Source organism: Fukomys damarensis, unplaced genomic scaffold (genome assembly GCF_012274545.1).
Source record: "Fukomys damarensis isolate Sample0158 unplaced genomic scaffold, DMR_v1.0_HiC HiC_scaffold_1, whole genome shotgun sequence".
In the NCBI taxonomy this organism is placed as follows: Eukaryota; Metazoa; Chordata; class Mammalia; order Rodentia; family Bathyergidae; genus Fukomys; species Fukomys damarensis.
In genome coordinates this window covers 26,038,829-26,055,479 of record NW_022900913.1, presented here as the reverse complement: position 1 = coordinate 26,055,479, position 16,651 = coordinate 26,038,829, and the positions used below count along the sequence as shown (strand labels likewise).

The window sequence follows — 16,651 nt, the reverse complement described above, 5'->3', positions numbered from 1 at the left end:
GTACATACAGGCAAAAAAGATGCAAGTGGAAAAGATTACAAACTACATGAGAATAGGCAACTGTATATATAGAGCTGAAATAATGGAGAGAAACACACAAACAATGTGTAAAATTGGAATGATTTCTTTAAAAAGTGAGTTTGAGAACAGAGAGAAGCATCGTTCAGCAAGACACAGGCATTTAAAAGACTTTTAAAAGAAAATGTTGGCCTTTCAGAGAACTAAAAGAAGAGCTTATCTGTTTCATTTTTAGACCAAAGTTTGGAGGGAAATACTGCACTGGAGAAAGAAAACGTTATCGCCTGTGCAATGTCCACCCCTGTCGCACAGATGTACCAACATTTCGACAGATGCAGTGCAGTGAATTTGACACCATTCCCTACAAGAATGAATTCTACCACTGGTTTCCTGTTTTTAATCAAGGTCAGTAGCCATAGAGTATATCTCAGATGTAGGACTACATCTGTATGTCATGGTTTAGAAGATGGTAGCACTGATCTGGTCAAGTTGATGAGTAAATGCTGAAGACTGAATATGTTCTGTTCTACTCTGTGGGAGATGAACGAGAAGTTCATCAGACATGGTGACTTACTTTAAGACAATTGAGGTGCAACTGAGTGGTAAATGGGACCTGTAGGCATTCAGATTCTGATTTCTTATTGATAAGCAAGGGGAATGGTCTGCAATTTTGGCAGAAATTCAGAACAAAAAGCCATTGTAGATTTGGAGTAATTTCAAAGAGGTTTCCAAGGAAGCAGTGGGTTATTCTTAAGAATGAGTAGTGTTGGGCCAGTGATTTAGCTTAGTGGTTCCACTGCCTTGCAAGTGCAAGGTCCCAAGTTCCATCCCCAGTACCAAAAACAAAAACAACAACAACCAAAAATAAATAAATAATAAATAGTAGTGATACTACTGAAAGAAGAAAAGAGGGAGAATTCAAAGCCATTCCAAGTGGGATGAGAATAGCATGAGGAAAGGCAAGATAATAGGGATGACTTGATAAAAAATGAGTGAGAGCTAGCCCTGTTTCATAGGTACAAAAGAAGATGAGAAGGGTAAAAGCAAAATCAAATATCTAAAGAATGCGTGTCAGGGACCCAACTGAGATGGAGAATGTTAATAAACAGCAGATTTGGCAAAACCTCCCCATCAGAACCAGTAACACATTCTCCCCTAAAAATGAAGAAGAATCTGTGATCATTACTTACAGACTAACATGAGAAGCCATCTTATTGGAGTGAGGCGTGAAAACAAGAAAGATTTTCCTGAGCTGAGGAGATTCAAGGCGATGCAGTAAAAAATATCTCATCAAATCTTTCATGATTTGTAACTTCCTCCATTAAGATTCTTATCCAAAAATGTAAAGCCATCCTGTTTCAGAAAAATTGCAGCATTTGATTCAATATCCATTCATTTACCTGAGCTTCCTTTTAGAAGATTAATTAGATATTGTGAGGGTGGAAGTTCACCAGTAAATTAGTTTTCACCTAGTAGAATTATAAATGTGCCTGAAATCTTTTTGAGGGTAAAAGTCTCACGTCATGCACAAAAGGGTATGTCAGACCAGGTGGATAAATGTAAGACAAAGATAATATCTAGTGCTACAGAGGTGATAAAATCTACAGGGTTGACCTTTAGAACAGAGAATCTCATACCCATGATTACTGATGAGAATCAATATGGTCCATTACCAGTATTGGCCTAAAACAAAGGCCAAAGAATGAGAGTAAAGGGAAGCAATATTTTAATCTCAGCCTAAAAACTGCTTAAACAGAACCCAACCACAAATTTGCAGTGGCTGCTCCAAGCACAGGTTCCTCTCTAGCCTTAGGTACACCTATGCTCTACAAAGTCACAGAGGTGGCTCTGTAATCTGTTTCTGTTGTCCTCACATTATTTACTAGATATTTCTAAGACTGCATAGACCATTACACTTATATTCACCAAGTATTCCTGTTTTATATACAGTGCTTGCTATTTAAATTATCTAAAATTAGAGGATGACTAGCCCCATAATAAGGAAGTAAGATGGGGAAAAGTTTCAAAGCAAAGACCTTTCTTCATGGAAATGTGTCATGATTACTGCAAATAACAGGAGATTATTCCAGTTTTCTTGTCTGAGAACAATATTTTTAAATGAATATGTGTGCCTTATAACAAATGCAAGTGTACACAATAGAATAAAATAGAAATAAATTCCTATATCCCACGACACTTAGCTTATTCCTCTGACATAACCATTGTTAAGAGCATTTTTGTTTGTACAACAGTAGAGTCATATTTTTTTCAGATTTTACATCTTTGTTGGCTACTGAGCAAGAGATCATGGTATCAGGGTTTACATCATTCCTCTCAATGACTGCATAGCACTGATTTGTCCATTTCTCTCTGGATAAGCATTTCACTGCACTATGAATGACTTTGAATTCTTTTTTTTTAAATTGAGTTTATTGGTACATTCTAGGTATACAGTACAGTTACATTCATCATTGGGATCTTGTACCTTTACATGACAGGTCTTGGTTCTCATTTTTTCCCTTTGTCCCTGCCCTCCCTTCACCCCCTCCTCCCCTCCCCATTTACAAACATTTTATTTCCATTTTTTTCATTTTTTCCTATTTTTCCCCTTATTTGATTTCTATCACTAAGATTGATATTTATTCTTAATACTCCTCAGTTGATAATCTCTTAGGATTAAAAAGATATCTTTGATGCTTGATCCAGAAATTTTTCCCTACGAGTGTTGAACACTGTCACATCCATTAATTGGTAGAGATTAATTAAAAGCCCTTTCTGGAAGTAATGTTCTGCTAGCAATCACTGGAACAAATTAATAGTAACTACCATGTTATCCTTCTAAAAGCCCCTGTGCAGACTAGAGAGTGGGAAGTTTTGGCAAAGTCTAAGATCAGTGATCGGGTTTGAAGCCTTATGGATCTAACTTTAGGGCCTCCAATTCCGCAGGCTGTGTTCTTTCTGACTCCACTGAGCTTTTCAACCCTCAGATCTCCATGGCTGTTAGTAGCAGATCAATGTACAGATATTCTTGTGTGTCCCTGAGGACATGAATTTTGATGAAAACACCTTTAAAATCCCTAGTCTTGTAATTATAGACCTCAAAGGTCCTTAGTAATTATTGTACAATTGGAACATCTTTGACTGAGGTCTAGTATCATAGTAAAAGAAAGTTATGGAATCACCTAATATCTGAGCAGGATCTAGAATCCTTTACATTAAATTTACAAGATACCAATTATTTACAAAATAGTAAAACAAAGCATGTATTTAACACAGAATTGATTAGCAGTGGCATAATAAACTGCAGAAGAAGATATTTCAGGAGGTTTTTTTTTTGTTGTTGCTGTTTTGTTCTGAAATTAAGATTGAGCCAAATTTATACATTTGAGAAGCATAGAATGCAAGGCTACTTTCAAAGGCCTTTACAATTCCTTGAACTCATGATAAGAACATGAAAATGCCTATCACTTCTTGAGCATATATTGTATACTGAATACAGTGCTAAGTATTTGACTGCATCTCTGTCTTTATTGTCACAATTACTTTACAAGATATTATTATCTTCATTTTTCAAATGAAGAAACTGACTCATAGAAAAATTTAAGTCACTTTCTTAAGAGAATATAAGAGGGCCAGGGATTTAGCTCAGTGGCTCTGCTGCCTGCCTAGCAAGCATAAGGACTCAGGTTTGATCCCCAGTACACCTCTGCCAAAAAAATAATAATATAAGATTTTCATGAATCAAAATTTTTAAATATGCTCTCTGTAGAAGTAAATGGTCCCAGGCTGAGTATTTCCTCTGTACTTAATGCCTCATGAGAAAATGGATTTTGAATTAAAATGGGACCTAGAAGGCACACTACCAAATTTTTGGGTGTTTACCTATTATGATTCATGAATAAAATATTATCTGTTAATCTGAAGAGTGATTACTCTAAAGATCTCAGAAAAGACATTTTTTTGTGCTTGAAAAAAAATTGGGGTCTGTTGGTTAGAAGTCAGCAGTGTAGGCTCTGAAACCAAACCAGTTTGGTATTGTACTGCTGCAATTCCTACTAAGCAATCTTGAAAAACTTTATATTGCTTTATCTAAATTTTCTCATCTGTGAAATAGCTGTAAAAGAACTATCGGCATAAAATGGTTATGACTGTTGAAAAGATAACTACTATAAAGCAAAACCAAATCTAAGAAATAATGTTCAAGTAATATAATAGCTGTTCTTTTCACAAGCAAAGTTCCTTCTGATTCACTATATAAACAAGAATAGCAACATCTCTGGATTTTTTTCAGAGTGGGTTTAACAGCTCAAACCCACCATACTAAGCCAAACATTGGCAGCTGAAGACAAATATTGCAGTATCACCATTATGGAATTTAGTTCACACTTGTTACAGGATGGAGGATTATTCTCTATGAGGATCCACTTATAAAATCAAGATTAAGAATCTCCTTAAAATTTACATCCTCAGTGTCCCAAGTTCTGGACCTTTATCAGCACCTTTAGTATAACTTTTTAAGAAAAGCTCAAGAATTCCTCAGGTCTGGTTACTTTTCTGTCTTAGGTGTCCAAATATAAAATGCTAAATCTGAATTTTAAAGTACAACCCAAAGTGTTAATGCAATGGCTCCCTGCATTCAGCACCCAGATGGACATTGTTATTCATCAGAGAGATTAGCTCCCAAGGGACTCTCTATATGTACTTCTGCTCCAGTTTGGGTAGTGACCAAGCTAATAGTGCCAGAAATGAGATATATAATAACCACAAATTATGTTTTTTTCTCATAGTTTTATGGTCCTATTCAATTGTACTTTGTCCACTGATAATTTTAATTCATTTTAATTTTATCTTCTTTGATACTTGATTAAGAAATTTTTCCCTACCAGTGTTGAACACTGCTGCATCCATTCATTGGTAGAGATTATGAAATCAGTTCATTTTCTACATTTGTGTTTACCTTTGTACTTTAAGCTTTGAACATTTGTGTTTGATACCTTTTTCATCTCGAGTTTTAGTCAGAGTTGAGAAATTTCTTGCCACATGGATTTTTGGATCCCTGAACAGAAGTAGTTAGCACCATGCACTTTGTCTTTGCATTTGATTCCCATCTGCACTGAGAAAGGCCCATAAAAAACACACTTACAGCTAATATCAGTGAGCCCTAGCCTGGCCATGGCATTAAGAAAATTACTAGTGTTCCTGACAATAAACAGACCCAAGGAGATTTATTTTTGTTTAATGAATTAATTTTATTGGCATATTAAATCTATACAATATAGTGACAATCATCATTGGAAATGTGTACCTTTACATAATCATCTTGGTTCTTAGTTTTTCCCCACTCCCCTGCCCTCCTTTCAACCCCTTCACACTTCCCTAGCTACAAAGACTTTGTTTCCATTTTTTTCTTTTCTCATGTTAATTCCATTCCCATCTTTCTTTTCCCCTACAGCTCCCATTTCCCCTTCATTATCTATCATACCTCTTAGTCCTTATTTACACTTGCAGTTTCTCACACTACAGAAACTATTTGGTATTTACACATATGTATCCTATTTATTTCACTTAAGAGTATCGGCTCAGTGTGCATCCATTTAGCTATAAATGTCTCTAGGTTCTCATTCTTTATGGCTGAGTAGTAGTCCATTTTATTTAAAATTTTTTTTCTTTATCCAGTCTCCTTGTTGATGAGCAGCTGGGCTGCTTCCAAGTTTTAACTATCACAAATTATGCTGCTATGAACATGAGTGCACATAGATCATTGTGGTATGATTCTTTCAATTCTTTGGGAAAGATAACCAGCAAGGGGATACAGGGTCAAATGGGACCTGAATTGTAGTTCTGTGAGGGATCTCCACACTGACTTCCACAGAGGTCACACCAGTCTACATTCCCACCAGCAGTGGAGCAGGGTTCCCATTTCCCCATGGCTCCTCAGCATTTGTTATTGATTGATTTCAGGATAGCAGCCTTTCTTTCTGGGGTGACGTGGACTCTCAGTGTTGGTTTCATTTGCATCTCTCGAATGACCATTGATGCTGATCATTTTTTCATAGGATTATTTGCTATTTCTACTTCTTTGTCCGAGAAATGTCTGCTCATTTCAGATGTCCATTTTTGGATTGCGTCTTTAAATTTGGGAGGTCTGATTCTTTTTTAGTTCTTTACATATATTGTAGATAGTAGACCTTTGTCTGAGGAAGAGCTGCTGAAAAGTTTTTCCCCCATTGTAGATTGTTTCTTCACACTATTGTCTGCTTTTCTTGCTGCACAGAAGCTTTTCAATAAAAAGAAATAATCCCACTTGTTGATTGTTTATGCTAGTTCACGGCAAATGAGGTTTTGTTCATAAAATATTTCCTTACCCAATGTCTTCAAGAGTTCTACCTAACCTCTTTTCCAGCAGGTTTAGTTTTCTGTTTTATTATTTAAATCTTTAATCCATTTTGATTTTAGTTTAGTGCATGGTGAGAGATAACAGGTCTAGTTTTAATCTTTGGCAAATTGAAAAGCAGTTTTTCCAGCACCATTTGCTAAAGAGGCAACCTTTCCTGCAGTGAGGGTGTTTGGCTCCTTTGTTGAAAATGAGGTGGCTGAGTGTGTCTAGACTTTTTTCTGCATCTTCTAATATGTTCCACTGGTCCTCAGGTCTGTTTCTATGCCAGTACCATTTTGTTTTATCACAGTAGCTTTGTAGTAGTTTCAAGTCAGGGATTGTATCTACCTTGTCTTTGTTGCTTAGAATGGCTGTGGCTATTCTAGGTCTCTTCTTCTTCCAAATGAATTTTTGGATTGCCTTCTCAGGGTCTGTGAAGTATGCTACTGAAGTTTCAATTGGGATTGCATTGAATCTAGATAGCAGTTTTGGAAGTATGGCCATTGTCACTATGTTGGTTCTTCCTCCCCAGGAGCAGGGGATGGCTTTCCATTTTCTGATACCATCGTCAATCTCTTTTTTCAGAGAGTTGCAGATTTTAGAGTAGAGGTCTTCAGTTCCTTTTGGTGGGTGGAATCCTAGCTATTTCAATGTTTTGGATGCTACTGTGAAAGGAATTGTTTGTTCCACTTCTCTCGCAGTGAGTCTGTTTTTCATGTACAGGAAAGCTGTTGATTTTTGTGCATTGACCTTGCATCCAGCTTCTTTGCTGAATTTGGTTATTAAATCTAGAAGACTTTTGGTAGAGTTCTTGGGTTTTTTTATAGAGAGTATCATGTCTTCTACAGACAATGATAATCTGACTTCTTCATTTCCCATTTTCATTCATTTTCTTTCTCTTGTCTGATTGCTGTGGCTAATGTTTCGAAAACTACACTGAACATGGTGATTGATAGTGGACATCCTCGTCTTGTTCCTGATTTTAGCATGAAGGATTTCAGTTTTTGTCCATTTAGTATGATATTGGCCGTTGGTTTCTCATAGTGGCTTATATCAGATTGAGGTAGAGCCCATCTATTCCAATTTTTTGCAAGGTGTTTCTTTATGGTGAATGCATTTTGGATTTTGTCTCATGCCTTTTCTTCATCTATTGAGATGATCATATGGTCTTTGTGCTTGGCTCTATTAATATAGTGTATTACATTTATTGATTTGTGTATGTTGAACCATCCCTGCATCCCTGGGATGAATCCCACTTGACCACAGTGTATGATTTTCTTAATGATCTCCTGCATTCTATTTGCCAATATCTTACCAAGGATTTTTGCATCCATGTTCATCAGTGAGATTGGCCTATAGTTCTCTTTTTCACTTGGGTCTCTCTCTGCTTTGGGGCTCAAGGTGAAGTTTGCTTCCAGGAATGTATTTGGGAGTATTGCTTCCCTTTCCATTTCTTTGAAGAGTTTAAACAGTAGTGGCAGTAGTTCCTCTCTAAATGTCTTTCAGAATTCAGCAGTGAAGCCATCAGGGCTCAGGTTCTTCTTAGTCGGTAAGTTTTTAATTACATTTTCAATTTCATTGATTGATATTGGGTCATTTAGAATGTTTAGGGCTTCTTCACTCAGTTTTGGTAATTTATATGTTTCTAGTAATCTGTCCATTTCTTCTGTATTTTCCATCTTCCTGGCATATATGTTCTCCAAGTAGGTCTTGATGATCCTCTGGAGTTCTGCTGGGTCTGTTGTAATTTCCTAATTTTCATTCCCAATTGCATAGATTTGGGCCTTTTCTTTCCTTTTTTGGATTAGGGTGGCTAAGGAATTTTCAATTTTGTTTATTTTTTCAAAGAACAAACTCTTGGCTCCATTGTTTTTTTTGTACTGTTCTCTTAATCTCCATTGCACTGATGTCTGTTCTGATCTTTACAATTTCCTCCCTTGTATGAGCTTTGGGTTTGTCCTGCTCTTCTTTTTCTAGAAGCTTGAGGTTCAGCATCAGTTTTTTTAATTGAGCTTGCTCTTCTTTCCTAATATGAGTATTCACTGCTCTGAATTTCCCTCATGAGACTTGTTTCATTGTGTCCCACAGATTCTCATATTTTGTATTGACATTATCATTTAATTGTAAAAACTAATTTCTTCTTGGATCTCCTCTATGACCCATTGTTTATTCAAGTGTGTTCTTCAATTTCCATGTATTTATTAAATTATGTGGTTTCTCTTGCTATTGCTCTCCAATTTCATTGCACTATGGTCTGAAAATATACAGGGGATCACTTCAACTCCTTTGCACTTACTTAAACATGTTCTATAAGTGAGTATCTGGCCTATTTTGGAGAATGACTCATGTGCAGCTGAAAAAAATGTGTATTCTGATTTTACACTCTGTGAACATCTGTCTAGTTCATTTGTTCAAGAGTTTGACTGAGTTCTACTATTTCGTTGTTCATTTTTTTGTCTTTGTTAGTCTATTTTTGACAGTGGAGAATTGAGGTCACCCACTACTACTACTCCCACTAGTAGTAGTAGCATATTAGTGCTTATATGAATTTTCATGTCCGTTAGTATTTGTTTAATATAGTTGGGTGCACTTGTGCTTGGTGCATATATATTTCTGAGTGTCATCTCTTCCTTTTGGATTGTTTCCTTTTCAAAGATGTAGTGTCCTACTTTGTCTCTCTTAATCAGTGTTGATTTAAAATCCATTCAATCTGCAAAGAGAATACCTACTTCTGCTTTTTGTTTTTTTTTTCATGTTCCTGTCATGTGTAGTATTGTTTTCCATCCTTTAACTTTCAGTCTATGTGTTACTTTTTGAATTAAGTGTGCTTCTTCTATGCAGCATTTCATTGGATCTTGCTTCTTGATCCATTCTGCCAGTCTATTTCTTATGATTGGTACATTGAGACCAATAACATTCATGGTTATAACTGGTATGTATTGACTTCCCTTGTCATGACCTTTTCTTTTTGTTGGATTTTCCCCCTTTGTATTTAATTTCTTTTCATACCTGATGGATTTATTCTGCTTGGCTTTCTGGGGTTGTAATCATCATTGTCTTTTCTAGGATGTTCTTTAACTTTTTTTTGAGTGCTGGTTGGTTATTCATGAATTTACTCAGGTCCTCTTTGTTATGAAATGTCTTATTTATCCATCAGTTTTGAAAGATAATTTTGCAGTGTACTTCTATCTGGGTTGGAAGTTAGGGTTTGAAATACATCACTTTGCTCTCCTCTTGCGTCATGGGTTTGGATTGAAAAGTCTGCTGTGATTCTGATGGGCTTTTGTTTGTATGTGATTTGTTTGTTTCCTCTAAGCACTTGTAGAATTTTGTTCTTCTGTTGGGTTTCTGGAATCTTAACTATTACATGCCTATGTGTACATTTTTTCTTAATCACAGCTAATTGGAGTCCTATAAGCTTCACTTATCTGTATATCAGGTTCTTTGTCCCTACTTGGGAAGTTTTCTGCCATTACTTCAGTGAACAGTTTTGTTGTTGTTGTTTGTTTTGTTTTGTTTAAGTCATCTGTACTCTCTCCTGTTTCTTCATTTACTCCAATCACTCTTAGGTTATTCTGCTTTGAATCACCTAGCAGCTGCTGGATTGATCTCTCATGTGCCTTTACTATTTTTAAGCGATTTTTTTTCCTGTTCACTAATTGCAATCTTATCTTTTATTTCTGAAAATCTGTCCTCGAATTGGCTCATTCTCCTGTGTAAACATTCAATGGTGTTCTGTTTGCATCTGTTTCATGAATTCTATTTGTTTCCTATGTTGGGGATCCATCGTGCTTTTCAGCTGCTCTATTTTTTTTTTTTAATCTGTGTCTCCTTCAGATTTTTAATCATGTCTTTTACTATGGCTGCAATCTCTGCTTTATCTGAGAAATTATTTCAATTTCATTTTTTCCAGGACCTCTTTCATTGCCAGTGCAGGGAGTCCAGGTGGTTGAGTATCAGATTGTTCCATCTCATTCCCTTTGTGGTTTCCTTAGGTGATTTGGAAGTCTGGTTTTTGACACTTATTTCTGTGCTTTCTCATTTCAACTGATGCGGCCTGCTCTGCCTTTGTTGAGGGAACTTTTTGCTTACCCCATCGTCTTTAATTCTCAGCAGGCCACAAAGCTGCCTTTACTCTGCTGCTCCCCAGTGCCCCAATTCCTGGGTTTAGAATGGTGGACTTCTATATCCCTTAGCTGACCTTTTTTCTGTGCAGGCTTCTGGCTGGGGACTGTGAACACTTGGGATGGTATCTAGGTTTGCCTCTCACTGGGGCCCTTACGTAGCTATTGTCCAGGGGAGCCTTTGGCTGGGGGCTGTGTATCCCAGTTCCTGTTGTCTGTAAAGGCTTCTGGCTAGGGTCTTTAAGCACTTAGTTATATCAAGGAAGCTTGTGTGTTTGTGTAATTCTTTTTCAAGTGGGTCCTTGGCTGTGGCTAACAGTATGACGGAACTCTGGATGAAGTTTGAACATCTGTGCATCTCTTTTCTATGTTGGCTATGGCTTGGGCACTTGTGCCCACACCTCTGGGTTCAAGGTGGAGTGGGGCCCTAGCTGGAACCCGCCTGCAGCTGATCCACACAGCTGTTCCCCAGTGTGTGCATTCATTTACTGATGTTGTGGCAGAACTCTGGATGAAGGTTTTGTGCTTATACAGCTCTTTTCTAGGTGGCCTGTGGTTTTGGGATGTGTGCCCACACCTCTGGGGTCAGGGTGGGCCATAGCTGGGATCCCCCTGCAGTCCCAGTACTCTGGTCCACACAGCTACTCCCTGGTATGTGGGCACACTTACCTATGGCACCGTGGAACTCTGGAGGAAGGTTTTGCACTTGTGCAGCTCTTTTCTCTTCTGGGGTTGGAGTGGGGCTCTAGCTGGGACTTGTCTGCAGCTACGCCTCTCTAGTCCTCATAGCTGTTCCCTTGTGTGTGCGTTCACTCATGTATGGTATGGCAGAATTTTCCCGAAGAGATTTCTAAATGGGAATTGAAGAAAAACAGTGTCCAGTTTTTTTGCTTAAATAAAAACAACATGAGATAGGGTTGACATCTGCTTCAGAAAAAAGCAAGTCCTGTGTGATTGTCAATTTGTGCTCAAGATCTTGAATTTGAGAAGAATATGCAAGAATATTTGTTGAGGATAAGTGGTAATGGTATTAGTTATAAACTGACTCCATGACAAGTCTGTACTCTCCTATACAGGTCTGTACCTGGCCATAAACAGTGAGTTGGCAATATGCTTGCCAGAAATCCTGCACTGCTTACTCTAGTGTATCTTCTAGGTTAACATTGGGTGTCTACTTCCTTATTTTCATAAGCACAGTTTGATAGTTTAATGTTGGATTGCACGTTCTCATCATTTGTAACGAACAGCAAGTAGGACTTTAAGATGATCATCTACATTTAATTAGTTGTAAAACAAACTGAAATAGAAAAAAAAAATCTTAGCATGAGTCTCAGAAAGGGAAGACACAAGATTAAATGTCACTGTGGGTCCTGAGTATAAAGGACTCCTGGGAAAAAGGTGCTGAGCTAAAAGATAACTTATAAAAAATGTGTGGGTTTTTTTTTTTTTTTGGTTAAAAATGTCTTTTTCCTCACTTCAGCACATCCTTGTGGGCTCTACTGCCGACCCATAGATGGCCAATTTTCTGAAAAAATGCTGGATGCTGTCATTGATGGCACCCCTTGCTTTGAAGGTGGCAACAGCAGAAATGTCTGTATTAATGGCATGTGTAAGGTATTGGGTATGTTTCCTTAATCTATAACTTTATAAAATCATGACTTTTTTGTTAATATAAGAAATCAGATTTCCTAAGCTTATGTTTTCATGGCATTTGCATATGACCTGCTTTTTATATATGGTCTGAGAGACAAGATTTCTTAGTGTTCATAAAAAACACAGTTTTGACTAGAATAGTTTTTTTCTTGCTGTTACTTACTTATTGATGCTCACTATGATATTACATTAGATATTAAATTGGAATCAAACTGAAGAACCAAACTAAAGGAGGAGTTATAGAAAAATAGAGCCCATATTTTCCCAGGACCATTAAATTTGAGAAAATCTGAAATTAATAATAGTTTGTATAGTGCTTTTCACAAAGTATTTTAACATTTAATTCTTCACTGATTGCCAACATGAGTTTCCAAATGACAAAATGAGAAGTAATTAGAATCCTGTGGTCTTTGTAATTTTTCTGTACTCTTGCCTTTGATCAACTCCTTTATTTTTGTTTATTTTATTTTGGGGGTTTCTTGAGACAGGGTCTCACTATGTAGTTGAGACTGAACTGGAACTCACTGTGTAGCACAGGTTGGTCTCGAACTCACAGTGATCCTCCTGCCTCAGCCTCTTGAATGCCGGGATTACAGGCATGTGCCACCATGCCTGGCTAACTCCATCTTTATATAAATTATTTAAATCCAATTTGTTAATGCTATAAGTATAAAACCATTAAAGAATTCTTTCTTACTGTTTGCAGTTTATTTTGTAAGAAAAAGGAACAAGCCTTCCGATTAATCTCCAGGAATAACTTTCAATTTAAAGAGATGTTTTTTAATCAATTAAAGGAAAACTGTATAGTAAAACTTAATGATTCAATGCTTGGAGCTCCAGCCTATAAATTCAGTGCCATCATGTGCCAGCTTTATGACCCTGTATATCTTTCTAAGACTCAATTATCTGTCTTAAAAATTGGGATATAAATGTATCTGCCTAGTAGGCATTATCAAAAAGATTAATAAGGTCACGTATGTAAAGCCCTTGAGAAAAGCCCTGGTTTAAAATAAATAGTAAATTTTGTTTCTGCAAAAATGTATCATAATTTTTCCCTATTGAACAAAGTGACCCCCACAAAAAGCTCTTATTTATAAATGTTCAATATCCTGGGAAGCTGTATTTAACTCCTTGGACTTACTTTTCTAATGACTTGATTGGTGACCAAACTAATAAGAGGCAAGATGATGATTCTCAGGAACAAATGACCTAACAAATAGCCATAATTATATTCAAAACTTTAAAAACCTCATGCAAAATTTTCTCTTAAACTATCATTGTAGCTACAGAACATATACTGAATTAGGTCTGTTTCTGAGAGAGGGAGGGTGATCATCTAGATAACTCAGATCAAAACAACTCCATTTTTGTCTAAAGCAGTGGTTTTCATTATTGGCCACATCTTAGAATCACCTGGTAAGCTTTAAAAATTATTTATCCTGGGCTTCTATCTCAAACCTATTGTTTCGAGGGCTTGGGATCTAGGCATCAATATTTTAAAATCTCCTGTTGCTAGTAAATGCAGTTTGGACTGAGAACTGTAGTCTCAAAGAAATGAATGTGATACTAAAATTATCTTTTATTTTTTATTATTGCATATTTTCAGGACATAATGATTATGTTGATTAAGGGAATTTGGTACATGAACATAACACATCTTCATTCTTTTTCATTAGCTTTACTTCCTCTACCTCTGCCCTTCTTCCATCTCCTGGTCCTCTTCCCTTTTGCAAAAGATCTCTCTGTTTCCTGTGACCACTATCTATACTTTGTTTTGCTCTTTATTTATACTTTAGACAAAAGTAATTTTACATGTATAAAGACAAAATCTTTAATTTGCATTGATCCGAAGAACAAAACATAGAGAAACATGGGTTTCTCTATTAAAACCAATTAAATGAATTTAATGGAGTAAGTCAGATTCTCTTTGGTTGCCACCCTCTTCCTTGGACTCAGTGAAGATCATTCACAAGCTACAATTGCCCTTTTTTTTGTCTTTGGTATACTGAATTAAGTTGTTAGGTTCAAAACATAATGTCAAATTAAAATATACCTAATAGTTTAGAACGTGTCTTTCCAAGGTCCAGGTTATAGGTATTTTCAACCTTCTTAGTCTCCTTATTTATTTATTATAGGTTTTTAGAGAGAAAATTAAACATGTATTGAAATAAAAAAGATACATCTTCAAAAATGTAAAAAAAAATTCTAATCTACCTTCTTTGTGGAAGTAAAACAATGCTTTCAAAAAGTGTTAATTATTATTCCCATGAGTTCATTCAGCTCTGAAAAAATGCGCTGGAAAAACTTGATGGGTATTAAGGGAAGAATGAGGTCTTTAACATGACAGGGGTGGTTTATCAAGGAGGTTTGGGTTTATCTTTAGGGCCATGGGATCCATCAAAGAGTTAAGGATGGAGGTGACATAAGAGTTTTGAATATGACTTTGGAAAACTACACAGCCTCTCTGAATTAGTTTCTCCATCCTAAGTTGGAAAAATAATTGTGTTGGTTTCCTGGGCTGCCATAAAAAAATAGACTGGGTGGCTTACAGCAACAAAAAGTATTTCCTTGTAGTTCTGCAACCTAAAAGTTTAAAATCGAGTTGTCAGCAAAGCCTCCAACGGCTGTAAGGGAAACCCTTCCTTGACTCTTCCTAGTTTCTGCTGGTTGCTGACAATATTTGACATTCTTAACTTGTAGCTACATCACTCTGATTTCTGCCATTACTGGAGATCTCTACAGTGATTTCCAGTCTCCTGTCCAGTGTAGGACACAAGGTTGAGGACAGACTCAAAGACAGAATTAAAGAAAAAATCGGAGAGCCACAAGGCTAATGCTAAGCCACCAGCAAGAGCCCAGGCCAGTCCAAGTCATTGCTATTTATTGATAACATCATGGTTATATTGGGGTAAAGGGCCATGAAGGGACGTGCAGTCACTATGGACACATTGCTAATGCAAGCAAGGAATATAAGTGAAAAGACAAAGCATTCTCAAATTACTAACAGAATAGTCAAAATATAGGGTTGTGATTAGAATCTTACCCTACTAGTTAAGAAAGTTTTAATTGTGGGAACGGAATTTAGGTGAGTCACTCTGACCCCAGCACGTAGGCTTCAGCCAGACTCACATCTCAAAACAAGCCAAGTGTGAAGTTAACTCTTTACAGCCTGCACTGCTTACCACCTGCTTTGGCCATAACCAGTAAAGCAGTCCCCCACATGCTTTCATCTTTACAATGGCTTTCTTCTCCCTGTGTGTCTCTCTCTCCAAATTTCTCGTTGCCAGGACCCAAGTTATTGGATTTAGGGCCACCATAATCAACTATGACCTTTCCTAGTTTGATTATATCTTCAGAAATGCTATGTCCAAATAATATCACATTCACAGGTTTCTCGGGAGAACTTCAGTAGATCTTTTAGGGGCTAGAACTCAATTTACAATTACCAACCTTGAAAAATCATGGTAAGAAAAGGCTTATACAACTGTCCTATTCATTAACTGGTAATATCATTTCCCTTTCAGCTAAGCATAGTTCTGTCTCATGTTCACACTTAAAGTTTTATTGACTGCTAATGAATCTCATGTTACAACAAGCATTTTTCCAGTCTTTCCTTTCCAAAGTAAAGAAATAGTGACATTCCAGGTTAATTAGTGTAGGTCACGGCACTGGTTTTTCTTCATTTCAGTTCTAAGTTGGTTGAGGGTTTCCAAAGTAAAAAATGAGAGAGAGAGAGAGAGAGAGAGAGAGAGAGAGAGAGAGAGAGAGAGAGAGAGAGAGAGAGAGAGAGAAACAGAGAGAGAGAGAAAATTATTATGAATTAATACTGCTTATCCATTCATTAAGGGCTAAAAACCTGGTGAAAGTTTGGAACCTGATTTCCTTGGTAATACTCAAGATAGAATGCTTTTCAATGCAGTTCTTTTGGGGGTCACAAGAATTAATGATACCATGGAAATGAGGGTTATTATTTTTCAAAAAATGTTCCCCTTTGAGAAAGTGGCTGATCCCTAGTCATAACATCAGAAAAGAGCCATGCTGAGGTCCTTACCCATATGTAGTAGAAGCAGAAGAGCCACCTCTGAGTCCACCAAAGGCAGAAGACCATATTGCTGAAGAAAGAGGAGGAGGAGGAGAAAGAGGAGGAAGATGAGCTGCAGGAGAAAGATAATGAGAAGGAGGAGGAGGAAGAAAAGCAAGAAGAACCACACAGTTGTTGACCCTATTGCCACAGCATGTATTGTGAAATCTATTTCCTTTCTCCTTTATGTTCTATATGCAACAGGGAAGCTGATTTATCCTTCACAGATCTTCTGTTATATACTGCATTCAGTTTGACTGTGCTCTGTACAGGTTCCAAGGGAAACAAATTGGGTGAGGTTTCCAAAGGCACCCATTCAATATGCAGGGAGATGACATACTAAGGACATGTGCACGTTTCCTCCATCCAACCCTTCACCCCAGTTTTGTGGGCTAATAC

At 37.0% G+C, this 16,651-nt stretch overlaps 1 protein-coding gene across 1 annotated transcript in view; it reads left to right on the top strand.

The window, feature by feature from the left end:
- Positions 1-16,651, top strand: part of Adamts12 (ADAM metallopeptidase with thrombospondin type 1 motif 12) — a 184,440-nt gene that overhangs the window by 71,397 nt on the left and 96,392 nt on the right. The window contains exons 11-12 of the mRNA XM_010607722.3: positions 254-423; positions 11,999-12,132. Coding sequence (XP_010606024.3) covers positions 254-423; positions 11,999-12,132 — 304 coding nt within the window. The remainder of the gene's footprint in view (positions 1-253; positions 424-11,998; positions 12,133-16,651) is intronic.